Source organism: Phasianus colchicus, chromosome 3, assembly GCF_987193195.1.
Source record: "Phasianus colchicus chromosome 3, bPhaCol1.hap1.1, whole genome shotgun sequence".
Classification (NCBI taxonomy): domain Eukaryota; kingdom Metazoa; phylum Chordata; class Aves; order Galliformes; family Phasianidae; genus Phasianus; species Phasianus colchicus.
In genome coordinates, this window is record NC_143438.1 from 86,898,683 (window position 1) to 86,914,760 (window position 16,078).

The window sequence follows — 16,078 nt, forward strand, 5'->3', positions numbered from 1 at the left end:
GAAAACAGCGTAGGATAAATGGTCAGTTCTCACAATGGAAGAGGATTATCTGTGGATCCCCAGAGAGACCTTTGTTCAAAGCTGGGCGGTTCAACATCTTCCCAAACAGTACAGAAAATGAGATGAATACTGAGATGATAGCATTTTCTGAGACAAATTTTGAGGCTATGAAATGAGACTCCCAACTCAAACTGTCTAAGAAAAGTAAAAAATTCAGAAAATCACGAGTGGGTTTAATGAATCAGCAGTGTATTGCCTCTAAATGAAAGGGGAAAATAATTTTGCTTAAAACAGCTTGATCTTTCAGTACACTGAGGTATGTCACTTTATATAATATCATGGAATCATAAAATGGCTTGGTTTAGAAGAGACCTTAAAGATCATTGAGCTCCAACCTCCCTGGCCAAGGACAGAGTTGCCAACCACCAGATTAGGCTGCTCAGGGCCCCATCCAATCTGGCTTTGAACACCTCCAGGGCTGAGGCATCCTGTAAGATGAGGATAAAGATCTTTTACCATCTTTTATTCTCAGTTTGTCAATAACTTCGATGGCAATGAAACTTCTCAGGAATATTGTAGAGACTAAACAAAACAGTCAAGCTCAGATATTTCTGGGAATCTGTCAGGTCTGAATTACAGGAACTTGGAGCAAAGGATCTGTGATTCTGAGCACTGTGGATTTTTTATTCCAAAGGCATTTTACCTTAAGTGACTCTGATCTTGACTTTAAGCCATAATGCCTTGCCGAATTAGAGAGTTACTTTGCTCATCAAGATGTTTACTCAAATTCCTTTTACAAAAGCAAATGGCAAGTTCCCATGAACATAAAACAAGAACTCTAAAATCAGCATGAAAGATGCAAAATCTCGCCACACAGACAAGCAGCAGTGGAAACGGACTGGCGAAGTCTGTTCACAACAGAGTTTTAGTCCAAAAAATGGTACTTGGGAAGTGAGTCTCCTGCTTGTCTATTTTTGCATCGCCAACAATCCTGGTGTGTGAAAACTGATTCCTTTTGGATAAAACAATCTGGCAGTTATGGTGAAGGAGTGTGGAGTGGATCTAATGCCATTTACTGCTAGTCGTTATACAAGGATTTGAACAAGTAACCTGGCTATCACATCATCTCATTCTGTACACAGGCTGAGATGAGATGCAGGTCATTAATGGCTCTGCATGAGAGAGAAAACAAATGATGAAAGAAAAGCAGCTAGGGGTGACTGCACGTGTAACTGAGTCCAGCTCAATCTTGAGAATATGGTGAAAATAGCTACGGTAGCTGAGCAGTATGCTAGCAGTTATTCTGGGTCATCTAGATATTGCACTTGTATTTTTAATGTGATCAAAGCTTAAGCTGCATTTAGCTCAGCATGAACCACTTTCTTTCAAGTGAAGTTAGAGGCATCACTGGGAATTTCTGCCTCTCTATCTTTTATAGTAAAGTATAAGCAACTTTTTTTCCGTATTTGAATGAAAGAGATTCCTAGAACCACATGAAAAGACCACTGTCTTATCCCTGTATGCAATAGGAAGAACAGAGGTGTTGAGAGCAGAAGGAGCAGGGAAAACATTTATACTTGCATTCATATACAGGTACTCATGCACTGGACAGACAATGAATTTTTGGATCCTCTCTTCCAGCCTGAAAGAAGCTCCATATCAAAAAATGCTACACCAAGTTTTTATAGCCAAGGAGGGAAACCTGGAATTTCAGTCTGACCAAAAGGATTTATTTCTTGATTCAAGGTTCATGTGATAAACTGACGTTCTGATATCTCAGGAGTTAACAGGTGCTGAAACTAATTTGGTGCATTATATAAAAGCTAGACTTCTCCACCTATGATGGTATGTAGAGATTTGCTTTAATATTGTAATTCAGATATCACAGCTCGCTTAATTGTAACAATGATGTCTGTTCCACTTCAATCCAAAGCTGATTTAAAAAGTCATTTTTGCCAGCTGACTTTGAATATAGCCTATACATCAAATCCTGAATTGACGCAATGGGAATTTTTGTCTAAAAAGAGAACAGAAACTAGATCTAAGATTTCAGCTCAGAGCTGAGTAGACCCAGGGAAAATCATTTAACTGATTAAGTTCAACTTCCATGCCAAATGTTTCTCTGCTACTTAGAATAAAATATTAAACTAAGCAATCCCTTTGGAACAAGCTTTAAAAAGCTTTCATTAGTCATTAAACCCTTTCACTGCCTCATTAAATCTAGTAGTGTAATCTGGTTTTGATTAGCCACATTGTTAAACATCCACTGTCAAACACTGATAAGGAGGGAGAAATTGCTTTACAGATCACAGACATGTAATTACGTGTCTCATCACAGCTGATAAAGTGTGAAAAATCACCTTCAGCCCCACAGAAATCACCCCAACACAAAGTAATCTGAGTAGATATTCATACCTAAAAGGTACAGATTAATACATCACTTTACTACCACTTTGAGAACGTTCAAAAGAAATCTCAAGATTTGTGAGAAGGAAATTGAAGCAATTTAATTGATTGTCCTAAAATAATATAAACTTGTACCAGAGACAGATTTGAAAAAGTTTTAATAATGCTTGAAAGTGTTACTGTTTGATAGATGAATTGCCAGATCAAGCTGAACTGTAAGCATATATTGAAACATATATATATATATTTTTAGAATAATTTTAGAGATCAGTGCATCTTTTCCTATGGACATCTGAAGATATAACTGGATGCTGATGATAAGAATCCTGTAGGATATCAGCATCTTTAAGTGTTCAAAAGATTAATACAATGTCTTGGGTTTATGGTTCAATAAATAAAATGATTGTAGATACATATATATATATATGTGTGTGTGTGTGTGTGTAAAAGGAAAAAAGAAAAAAAGAAAAAAAAAAAAAGACCTCAATTCTCTTAGAAGATTTTCACTCCAGAATGTAGTTCTGTGCAGGAGAACCAGTAAGTCTGGATTTCTTTGATAGATGATGGAATGATTCATTTCAGCAATTTCATTTCATTTCTTTTCATTTCATTTCGTTCACAAGGAATGAAAAAATCTCTGCAGATGTTTTCTCCTTGAATTTTTTTGTACTGCTGATGCACTTTCATTTAAATCTGGAAGCATACTGTAATATTATTATCAATCTCAGTGAAATCTTTAATTAAAAAAATCAGATGGCTGCCTGCCTGGTTGCAACACCAAAGGAGCCAACACAAATTTATGTACACTGTAAAACAGGCATAATTATGCTGCCAGTAGAGTTGCAGATGGTTAGCACCGAGAGCACAAAAGCAGGGGTCAACGCACAGCCACAGCTCACATCTTTCTAACCAAATGTTCACCAGTCTCCTCTTTCATGTACATATTTTGTGTGAAGTTTCTGAGGGAAAAAAATGCTTACGGTTTAGAGCCATGGGGCTTTTTAGTGTTTCTGCTTTGTGACACACGCTATAACTTCAGTTTTCTTTCCCCAGATGCTAAGACTGTGCTATGCTGAAAACTGTATTCCTGGTAACAACAGTAAAAAACCCAGTGTGGATTTTGTTATTATTATATTCCTATCATAAGGATGCTAGAAGAAGCATCATCGCAGGCCTCTCTTCCCAATGGGGGATTTCAACCACCTGGACATCTGCTCGGAAAGCAACACGGCAAGCTGCAAGCAATCCAGGAGACTCCTGGAATCTGATGAGGATATCCTAACTCCCCAGTCTAGGTACTGGACAGACCAAGCAAAGCTAAAGCATTACTCGTTTCCTCGGACATGAAGGAGGCTGAGCTACTCAACAAGTTATTTGCCTCAGCCTTCACTGCCAGTCCTACACTTCTCACATCCCTGAACCTCTAAGTGGGGGTTGGGACACCGAAATGCCTCCCACTGTAAGAGAAGAGCATGTTTGACACCACCTGATGAGATTTATGGGGTTAATAATAAAATAATACATGAGAGAAGATATATATTAGATATTAGGTGGAAAGTTTTCACTTAGAGGGTGATAGAGGTTGCCCTCAGAAGTTATGGATGTTCCATTCCTGAAGGTGTTTAAGGCCAAGGTTCCTGGGCAGAGAAAGGGCTGTAGGCAGAAAAGCAGAAGTGGCTAGGTCCAGTCTGTCTGACTTTATGTTAAAAGAAAGAAGGAACAGAAGTAACATGTCCAACAGTTGCATCAGCAGTGGATATTATTTTCATTTCTTCTATGCTCTTTCTAATGTTAATAAGTCTTAAAACCAGCTCAGCTAATTCATAAAAATATGAACACAGTACAGTAAACAGTTTTGTGGTCTTATGTACTATGTGCCTCTAATAATGCTTTGACTGTAAGATGTTTGGTGCAAGAGCTGTTGGTACAGCCTACATCAGAGAGATCCCAGTTCCCAATAATCCCAAATACTGGCTGGTTTCAATGCATCATTGTGCAACTAATAGGAGCTAATAACCAATAGCTCTGACACTATTAATAATCTGTTTGGTCATTTCTGCTTGTGTAAACACAAAACATACTGTCACTCTCAGAGTAGGCTCTATTTTCTAAAATGATGTCTTGCCTTTCATCCATAATAATTTATAAGGTGTTTTCCTGGCTTTCAGTTTTGCCAAAATTTTTCTTATACACTTCACAAGTGTATCAGAAGTGGAGAGACAGTTGTATACCAAATCGGTAACATGGTGTGAATGAGAACAATAACTTTGACTTGTTGCTAATGATTCTATATCAGAAGAAATTTAACTATTATGAAATCATTTATGACTAAACAATTACAGGAATTGCTGGAGGGTTGGGGAATGGGTCATACAACTGCTATCCAGCTACCTTATATTTTTGGGAACAAAGATTTGGCATTCTTGCCTCCTCTTTCCAGCACACTGACACGAGAAACTGTTGGAAACAAATTCTCAATCCAATGGTTGTGCAGCGTTCATGCCGAAGCTCAACAGTCTCCAAAGTTAGTACATAAAAGTAGATTGTTGGATCAATGTCAGCTGCTATTAGTTTTCGATAACAAATGTGATACTGCATCTTTGTGTGAAAAGATGCTTTTCAACAAGCTCCATGCAGTACATGGATATTATGTCTGTGTTAGCCCTGCAAATACTTCTGATCTCTATTGCAAATTCCTATGGCCACTTCTTCCTATGTTTTCTTCTAAAGGCATCTAACAGAAATAGGCTAATGTCCTGTGCACCAACAAAACTCTCTTCTGACTTAGTAAATCCAAAACTTGCATCCCATTCTGTGGTTTTGAAGATTCTTGTATGTTCTTTTCTCTAGGTTACATTACCCTAGTGATCGGTAGCTGATACTTCATGATGTGTGTTTATTGTGTACTGTGTGACAGGCCTCATCTTCTGCTTGCATGCTTTCCTCTACTGTCACCTGCTGCCTGCATTCTCCATGGCCCATACACACACTGAAACTTTCACCAAGGCTGATTCTCAGAAAACATCTCATTTTCAGACTGGATACCAAGATTATGGCAACCTATATGTAAGAATTCACTGTTTTTATTTTTAGTTACGTTTGGTACCTGCTATTACCTTTCCTAGCAGATGTAACTGAAGTTGAATGTAAGTTGAATATAATTTTTTTTTTTTTCCCTGAAACAATATTATTTATCCACTAGAAACCAGATGAGAGAACTAAGTTTGAATGGGAAAAAAATCTAAATCTGTTATCCTTTGGTTTGACAGCAAAGGTCAAATTTTCCTTAGGAAAAATGAAATGATCTTATATGAACAAGCTGTATGGATGCTTGCTTTCCATGACTCCTAAAACTCAGAAGGCTCATCATTGGCTGAAAGTCTGCATTGTGGATTGTCTCTACAAGATTTTCAGAGATAAGCAACTCCTTGGAATATCATAAAATCCCCGCAGCAATCAATAAAGCCACAAGGAATACATTTTTGGATCTGCTGCCAAAATCAACTGTTTTCTGTCCACAAAGTGGTTGTGGAGCTTCTCTTCCTCACTCATCCCAAGGTCAGCAAAATTCATACCTTTACACACAGAAAAGAGAGTAGATTTGAAAGAAATCAAAAGATAAATTGCCTATCAGACTGCTGAGAATTCTATTATACTTGTCTGTTCTCCTACTACACATACACATTTGCACAAGATAGCACCAGCATTTAGTACTCCAGTTATCAAGGTATAGCTAATTAAGTAGATTTCAGGGCTGAGAGGCTTACTTCATGAATGAATTTTCTCAGGAATTGGAAAAATCAAGTCAGTTTACAAGATGGGAGAAGAATAATCCAAGATGATACTATAATAGATCAAGTCTGTCCAAATCCAACTTTGGCGAATATCTTTGTGATATATACATTTTCTTTTCATATCACTGCGAATGCAGAGCTAGTATGAAACTCAGGTTTTTTTTAACCTTCTCAGGTTGCAACTGAAGAAAATGCATCAGTTCAACCCATCAGCCTGAGTCGATGGATATATTCTATTTCTCTCCAGTACATTTTAAAAAAAGACTATTCATCTTTATCTTCCATTAAACATCTATGAAGAACCATAAAGCATTTCAGAGAGGCTAAAAAAGGCAAAATTCAATTGTAATGTTTTCTTTCCAACCACTGCATTTTTTTGCATTATGTTTTTCTAAGTAAAGAGAGGCCACTTTCAAAGAATATATCATGAAATGCATTGATCATTATTACAGATACGACATGAACCTAGATTGCTATATAACAACATACTTTAAGTGGCATTTTAGTGGTTTGGTTACAAATACATCTTATTAATTTTCTATCCTAAAGACAAAAATAAAATCTAACCACAAAATACCCTTTGACACTTCCTGAATTTAATTTGCTTGCTGCATCCCATTTGGCTAGAAGTAAAAGCTGTTTTGAATCAGAAGCATTTTCTTTCTGCAGGGCCAAAGAAGTCTTCCTTTACAGAGAAACAGTTTCAAATTAATTAGTAAGGTAATGTAGGTCACTTAATTTTTTTTTTTTTTTTTTGGTTGGAGTTTCTCTTTGTGTATTTTTGTTTCTTTGTTTTGCTTTTTTTTGTTTGTTTGTTTGTTTTATTTCTCAGTTTTAAGTTGGTCTTTAAAAAAAAAAAAAAAAAAAAAAGTTGATTAAATGCTTGTTCCCCTACTAAAAGGTCAAAAGAGGCATTCAGGCACATACATCCTGAAATCAATTGTTTTATAGACAACAGAGTTAATGAGGCTCGGTTTCCTCTGATTTGATGTCATATATCCCCCATGTATTTCTCACATTTCACCAACAACCCAACCTTGAAATACGTGCTGTGACCCTCCTTCCGCAAAATTCCTTTGTCTACTCAATATCTAACATCTCTTTCCATAGTAACGCAAGGTCTAAGCTAATTTAGTAAATATGTCCTACACCCATCAGCTTCCCCTCAGGTTTCCAAAGCCCCATCATCACGACTCCTACTTTCTCTAACTACCACCCAAGCAAGAGTGTTAACATGCCCAAAGAGCTACGGACATCGTGATTAGCTGAGTGGCTACTAACAGAGTTAGTAATACCTAAGTACTCTCTTCCCAGTGGCCATTTTTACTAACTTCAGAGGAGCTGAATATTTCTGGGATTCTTCTTTTCTGTCAAACAGGGTAAAAATAACCAAAATTACTTTTGAAAGCAGAACTGAGATAAGAATGACATGAACCTTGTTTTCTTGGGAAAATAGAAAGGGAAAAAGGAAATTTGTTCTTACTTAACTGCAATAATTTTCAGTTACGAAATGGTAATTCAAAATACATTTGTTCTTTGATGCCACTTGTTTCACTTCCAGGGCAATTCAGAAGCTGATGGAAAAATACGATAGCAGAGTCTGTGGCTGCTAAAAATGGGCTAAAAATTAGGGAAGTAGAAGCTCATCTCATTCCTGCTTCACAGTCTTATTTCATCTCAATGCTAACAAGAGCTAAAAATTAGCCTTGATATTTTAAAGGGTGCCTTCCTGAAAAATCTGGAACAGTTCAGAGCAGCTGCATTTAGAGGAACAAGAAATCTTACTGTTTTCTCTCATCTCCCCCACAGTGCCATGTGTCTGAGATACCTTCTCTTCCAACATTTTCAAGGAGTGGCACTAGTATACCAACTCCAGAATGTAGGAGCTCTGTATTATGCTGGAAAATTCATGTATGGCAGAGTAAAGCAATGTCTCTCACTCCCAGAATACATCACTGATATACATTCTTTTAGTGCCATGAAAATGAAAACACTGGAAGAATACACAGATTTTTCTATTACCTTCAGTTCAGTCAGAATAAACAAAATTCTTGTCTTGTTTTTCCTTCCTTCTCTTTTCTTTTTCAATAATAAGCCATAGAATCATAGAATTGCTCAGGTCAGAAAAGACCTTAAAGATCACTGAGTCCAACCACAACCAAACCATATTACCTTAACTCTAATAACCCTCTGCTAAATCATGTCCCTGAGCACCACATTGAAATGGTTTTTAAACACATCCAGGGATGGTGACTCAACCTTTCCTGGGGAGCCTATTCCAGTGCTTAACAGTCCTTTCTGTAAAGAAGTTTTTCCTGATATCCAACCTAAACTTACCCTGGCACAATTTGAGGCCATTTCCCCTTGTCCTTTCACCAGTGAGAAGAGACCAGCCCCACTCTTGCTGTCAGCACCTTTCAGCTATTGGAAGAGAGCAATAAGGTCTCCCCTCAGCCTCCTTTTCCCCAGACTAAGCAGCCCCAGTTCCTTCAGCCTCTCTTTGTAGGGCATATTCTCCAAGTCCTTCGCAAGCCTTGTTGCCCTTTTAAGCTAAACAGTAATTCTTTGGAAAAAAAAAAAAACCTGACAATATGTGATTCTTTGACCCCCATTCTCATTTGGGCTTTACAGAATAAACAACCTAGAAAAGAAAAAAATTATATAAGCAATATACTTACAGAAAATACACCAGAATACAGAGGCATAACAAGGTTTATAGTAAGAACTGTAATGACATTTCCAACTTCAGCCAGATAATACTTACTCTACACATAGGATCATGAAAACAACTCAGGTATACAGACTACAAACAGAGAGACTAATAAAGAATGTTTCAAATTAAGGGAGGTACTTCTTCATTATTTTCAAAATCAACATTGCTTTTCATTGTTTCTGTAATCTCTGGCTGTAGCTTAATAGGTCCTCGTCCAATTCGTTCCTTTTCTGGGATAATCTTTGTCACGTCTGGGAATGAATATTTCTTAGGATCCACTTCTAATTTCTCAACTGTTCTGCTTCTGAAACAAGAGGGAAACAAATGAAAAAAAAACAACAACTTTATTTCAGTGTCAAATATAACAGCACTGTTTTGGATACTTGTTATTAAACTCATTGACTTCATTGCGAGAATTGTTACTGAGCCCAATTAAATGAGGATTAAAAGTCCTCATTACCCGAAAATTGGTTGTTACAAAAACTCAGTGTAAACAATGAGTACTACAAAAGTACAACTAAATCTTCACTATTTTTTACAACAGAATCTCTATCTTACAAAAATAAACACTGATAGTTAATTTTTTGGCATCTATAATTTGTCTAATATCAGGACATGAAGATTGCTGGTGTCATATGATAAGTGCTTGGCTTCTGATGTAAGACAGGATTTTACAAGCATAATTGTTCCTTCATTCTTCTGTTCATTGTTATCACACAAGGTGATTATTAATTATAGGATGACAGATTTATCTTTGGAAAGAAGAAATACTCCTTTATTTAGACAGCAAATGTAACTGTACTAATTTGCGTGCTTATATCAGCTAATTTGTAGGTTTTGTTAGTAGAAATACTAGCAATGTTTGTATTATGAAAAAAAGAGATAGTATAAGAAAGGCCAGAAGTACAAAAGAATCACCAGATTCCACCACTATTAAGGAAATTCTTTTAGATTATATTTGCAGATGTGGACAGTCCACTCAGTAAGGCAACCAAACAACACTACATGAGGATCAAGGACTTGAAATATACTTTGTCTTGCAGCATTTAAAGCAATTCATTTGCTGTTGTTGTTTGTTTATTTTCTAATAGAGGAGCTAAAATGCTTAAACAGAAAAATTCTAGCCTGTTTAAAAAAAAAAAAAAGGCAAAATGGGAATTTCATTGTATGATGATATAAATGTCTGAAAATTCCAGCATGATTTGTTTGTCTTCGTACTAATTTTACTATTATACTAAGAACTACTTTGGGTCAAAGTTCCAAGCTAAATATTACAAAAGACATTACATTACATTACTCTACAAGGTGTGCAAAAACTCCTTGTTTACCCAGGAGATCAGAAAGGTTTATTAAGACTAGAACAAAGGAAAATGTAGCAGACTTACTGGTTAAAAAAATGCATTGCTTTGATGACAAATTAGGTAATGAAAGTATATAAATAAAGTATATAAAAAGATTTTTAATTCGAAATACACCACCTTTAGTTTTTAAAAAGCGAGAGTTTTGTGAAGAAGCTTCCAAAGTCTGCCCGTGCTTCTTCATTAGTCTCCTAGATCATGCCTGTGTCAGATCCCTGCCCAAGTTATGGAGAAATGAAGAGGCAGGTTTCTTCACTTATGCTAGGGCCAAGGAAAACACAACTAATAGAAGAGGTAGTAGTCAGAAAGCCACCTCTTTCAGCATTATGCCACTAGAATTTTCTTCTTCTAAGGGAATTTTTTTGCTCATTTTGCTGAGCAGGAAATGTCCAGAGAAGCCTACATCTTAATAATCAGAATAACCTTTTCCCACAAGCAATGAAAACAAAAGCCACTGAGAAAATGTGTTATGAGGAAAGATACAAGAAAATTGTTATTTCTTTACTCTGAATGTTCTTCCACTTATGAGGCTACATTTTTAATTAAACTAAACAGTTTAATGACACAAAAGTGGATTCATTTTGTGGCAACATTCCAGAAAATGTTCATTCCTTAGAGTTAAGAAACATTTCTGTTTCCTCTGTGAATTGTGAAAAGTTCTGTCACTTTGAAGGATTTTATAAGTAGCCACTGGGGGATTCTAAAAAGAACACACCCTGTCTGGAAAATAAAAATAATCACTAATGACTAGTCACTAATTTTAAGCATTTCAGAAAAAAAGTAAAAAAGCATAAATATTAAATTTAATCAGCCTCAGCATGTACTTCACTCACATGGTAGAAAGATTTACCTTGATTTGACGTATTTTAATTATTATTGGTAATTTACATTTGTTCTAAAATTGTACAAATTGCTAGTCATGAAAATACAATCAACACTATGGATTTTGAATAATTCATTGCGTAGTAGATGAATAAACTTCAATACACCAAAAAATAATCAGCTGTATCATAGGTAACAGTCCACATCAACAAGCTAGTCACCAGTCATTCTCAAAATTCAATCAGCAAATGTTATCTAGGATTATCTTTTAGCAAGGACAGTAGGAAAGACTGAGAATCATCACAGGTCAGATATTCTGTACTTCTTTAGTACAGCTCATGTTACTCCCTCAGCTATCATAAAAGAAATGTTTGGATGATGACAAGCCTTAATTATGCTGAAGTCAGTGCATATATATGACAGTCACAGATACACAAGTCACTCTGAAATTACTGTTTCCTATTTATTTCCATGGAAACTACAACAGATACAAAGAGCACAGTAACACTATTTGACAGAGCAATCTCTCAGCTTCAAAATACTCTTTTTCCACATAGTCACCACCATTAGCTGTGCATTTTCATCAGCTAAACAATCATCACCCACTGACTCACAGTGCTCACATCCACTGTCTGGTCTCCATAAATATGTCAATGAATTTCAATTGGTACCATTTTTTCTGCATGAAAGAATTCAATTCCACACCTTTGCTTCATATGCACTTCCATGTCAGTTGCTAATTTGTCAGACTGCCCCTCTGCTGCCATCTGTCACACAGCAACAAAATGTAACAGAATATTGCTGGGATGATTCAACCTCTACTGCCATACCACCAACATTTGCCTCTGATGTCGTGGGCCAACATAATAAAATAGGAAGCATTAATTTCAGAACTGCCATTTCATGTCTCCTGGAAATACGCTCTTCTCATCACACTTCTATGGAAAAAGTGGTATGACTACTGATGATGTCATAACTATCTGAAAAATTTTGGAAGAAAGAATGCAAAGATTTTCTGTTTAGGAGAGTAAAAAATATTCTTCTTAATGATTTTTCATAAGCAGTGGTAAAATAATGATCAAGACAACAACATTTCTTGCAGGACTAACTACAACATATCTAGAAGCCTCAGCGTTTGCAAATGATTCCAATTTCAGGCACTGCTATCTGCTGTTAAGTGGTCTCTCCCAAGTGAGAATGATGAACTACAGATTAGAGCATCATGCAAAATAAATAATATTAAGTGTTTTTTTTTTTTTTTTTTTTTCCCCTGGCATTTCTTTCCCTTAGAAAGGTTATTTCTATTTCTATATAGTTGAAAGATGCTTTAAAAAAGATTTCACAATAAAGAAATGACAGTCAGTCCTTCCATTTTGCATAACTATAGCAGTCTGCTGATCAATCTGGTGTGTGACAGAGCACAAGTCTGATAATTTGATGGGGTTTTTTATAATTTACACTTTTGTTCACACCGTTCTTAATTCCAACATATGATATTTTAATGATTTGACAGTTGCATTTTCTGGTTTCAACTTCTGAATTTCAATAAAAGTTTGGATTGCCAAAGAATTCTCATACTCATGATCCAGAAAATACACTGGCATTTGATTGAAAGTTTCCTTTCTTGCATCAGCATTTCCAATGGTATTTACGAAGTATGACCAACAGCTCTGGAGAGCCAATATCAGCATCCAAGTTTCAGCTTCACAGTTCTGTCCCTTACCTTTCTTTTCACAGTCACTTCACAATATCAAATATCAAACTATCCTTGCCTGTTAGTAAGAAACATGCTCCAATATGTTCAATATACAAATCTATCTTAAATCATATTTTTACATCTTAATTATCCCAGAAAAATTAAAAGCATTGAGTCCTGTTTAAACATCAGGGAAGCTTACATTGAAAACACTTCATCCTAACAAACTGTTAAGACCTCACTTACAAAGGACTGAAATGTTATATAAATAATGCTCATAGCAGGGGCGTTCAAACTAGATGATCATTATGGTCCTTTTCAACCTTGGCCATTCTGTGATTCTATGAAAAACACTGGCATCCATGGCATCCGGGCATCCATGAGAATGCAATTCAATCCACACTTTATGCTTAACAGTGAAAAAAAGCCTTTTAAAAATGTTTCTTAGTCAGAACTGATCTACTTTCTGTTTAAAAAGTCAGTTGAACTACTACTTCTGTTTTCTCCTATTTCAGACAATGTAACTTGCTTTGAGAGCAGAAATTCTTAGTATATTCATAAAAGATATCAAACTATGTAGCCTGAAAAGACTATTTTTGCAAATCCATTCAACTGTCCAGATCTGTGATCAATTCCTAGGTCTTTGTAGAAGGCACTCATGACATCTCAGCAGAACTGATAACTGATTTGCCAATTGTGATCTTTCCACACACATTCATCTTCTGTGTATGCCACATTTCAGTTGCACTTACCTGTCTTTTAGTTAAAATGTTCATTCTTGGTTTAGGAGCAGAAATGAAGGTGAATTTGGGTTTTGAAAAACTGCATAAATCTGTTTGCAGTTCCTTCAGGTTAATTTGTCTACAGCTTCACAAAACTTCTAGCCTCATCTTACTTCACCTTTCCTGTTTGGAAATTAGTCATTTTATTCCATGGTATTCCTCTCTGCAACATTAAATTCTCTCCTTTCCAACTTGTCACAACTCTTTTTGCAAATTGCAGAAATATGCTGGGAGAGATCTCAGCCATTAAATTTGTGGACAGTAGTTCCACACTTACTTTCAAGGATTCAAATTAGAATGCATTTTTTGTTTTCATTTTCTGTTCCTGTCTTAGTAAATAGCTTTTATCTCAACCCATGAGTTCTATCTTGTTTCCAATTCTCTCCTCTTGGGAGTGACTGAATAGCTGAGTGGTGCTGAGCTGCCTTCCAGATCAAGCAGCAACAGTGTATATTAACATTTAGAGGCATTTTCCATTTTCTATTCTTTTCTTTTCCAATATGATATAGGAGGAACAGTCTAAAGCTGAGTGTATGGGAAAAGAGTCTTTAGGTTTATGTAACTGTTACTCTTAAATTTCTAGTATAACTTTAGAAAAGTAAGTTCCTACCTATATATAAATTTCCCCTATGTACCAATGGCAAATTCAGCTTCTTTTCCTCATAAATTCTGATGCCAGTAACAGTTAAGCCTGACAGATGCAGATGCTTTATTAGTAGATGTTCTATAAGTATAATAAATCAAGAAACCAAATTCCTGCTAAAATAACCTCTCTCTTTGAAGGTCTGAAATACAGTTTTGTATACAGTCATAGAATGTGGCAGAAATAGTGAGCATCATCATATAATACAGATAATGAGTTAAGAAATTTAAAGCACTATATTATAGTTTAGCAGATTATGTCTGACAGAATTTAGCTTAGACATCTGTAGCTGTCAAGTGTAATCACTGTAATGAATATTCTTCTGTAATCTAAGAGACAACTATTCAGCAAGTTTTTAACATCTGGCTAGTCAGCAATTTTTCAAATTAAGAGGTCAAAACCTAGTATTTTTAGAAAGAGCTGTAATTCAAAATGCCTCTTTCCTAATTCTCCTTTTGTGATTCGTATTCCTGAAACATTTTAACAATAAAAATTGTGTTTTTTCCTTCAAAATCTTCAGGAAATATTTTAATAATTACTTAAAAGTGGACTGAAATCTAACAACTCCTTGCACTTTGCCATGGAGTACCTTTAGTTCTCTACTTGGCTGTAAAAGGGGCCTGCTTCATTATTAGTGTTCAGTCACTTCCTTTCAGAGTGTTCTAAGGAAATATATGTTACCAGCCCACTAGTTGCCAGCTCTTTTGCTGTTTGGAAGAATCCATTTAGAAGAGAGATCATGTATCTAAAGTAGGAAGATCTGATTTTCTCCTAGAGAAAAGTTAATACATTTCTTTTAAGTGATTTCTTTTAATATTCAAAGGCTGTATCTTCTGCTTCTGCTGGAAAAAAAACATTGCTTTTGTGTACCAAATGCCCATCGTCTGGCCTGCAATACCCAGTAATTAAGAAGATGAACAGTTGTAAACACTGCTGCCTAAGGAAAGGGTACAGTGTTTGTGTCTCATTTGGAATGTCAACAAATTCTTGCAGTCATCTTAGTGTCTTTTCACTAGGCAGGCCAGACAAGAAAAGAAGACAAAAACAATCCTTATTGAAAGAAGAAGCAAAAACCAGAAAAAACGACATGAGAGACACTTGCAGTGCCATTTGGCCAGCATCCTAAATACTGAGACCAAGAACAGACATGATCCATAATGCTAACCTTTGCTGTCTGCTTAGCCTTTCTATCAACGTGTACCACAACAAAACCAAACAAGGAAATATAACACTTTTGGTACAAATAAGCTGCTTAACAAACTTTGCAGTTATCATATCTCACAACAGTATGAATATTGTTGCCTGCAACAAGATGAAAAGCAAAATATATTAAGATATATCAAAGCATCTGTATTTAGTAAGGCCATGTGGCCATCAACCCCTGTGTCTATCTGCTTTAATGGCTATTAACACATGATAAGAGAAAAAATCATAGCATATCCCTTATACTTGCTTCCAGCAGTCATTAACTGCTGTCTGAAAGAGTTTAAGAGGTGGAGTTTATGGCACCACAGAATCACAGGGGCTGGAAGGGACCTCTGGAGATCATGTAGTCCAGGCATATCCAACCCGTGTCCCATGAGGTGGCTGTGCCACACCAAGCCATCCAGCTCAACACTGGAAGCAACCCATTGCTCAGCAACAGCCAAATGTAGGTGTGCTATTAACACTGCCTGAACTGCAGCCAGGGCACAGGGAGGGTACAGTGCAGTGCCAGCACAAGTTATGGCAAATAATTGTATGCGTTTTCATTCATTAGCCAAACACAGTCCAGACATTCAACTCAAAAAACTGACTGTGTCCCTTTACTTTTACAAACGCTATTTTACCAGAGAAAAACATTTCCTCGCTTCACAGTCACGCC

The 16,078-nt window shown here is 36.2% G+C and overlaps 1 protein-coding gene across 4 annotated transcripts in view; it reads right to left on the reverse strand.

Moving 5' to 3' along the window:
• Positions 1–8,870: 8,870 nt before the first annotated feature.
• The window catches only part of DNAAF11 (dynein axonemal assembly factor 11), a 31,646-nt gene continuing 24,438 nt past the window's right edge, over positions 8,871–16,078 (reverse strand). For 3 of the 4 annotated variants that reach the window (XM_090138361.1, XM_031591240.2, XM_090138363.1), the window contains one exon: positions 8,872–9,217. In XM_090138361.1, coding sequence (XP_089994487.1) covers positions 9,034–9,217 — 184 coding nt within the window. In that variant the 3' untranslated portion in view covers positions 8,872–9,033. Of the gene's footprint in view, positions 9,218–16,078 lie in introns of all 4 variants that reach the window. The other variant, XM_090138362.1, reaches the window with a different exon arrangement.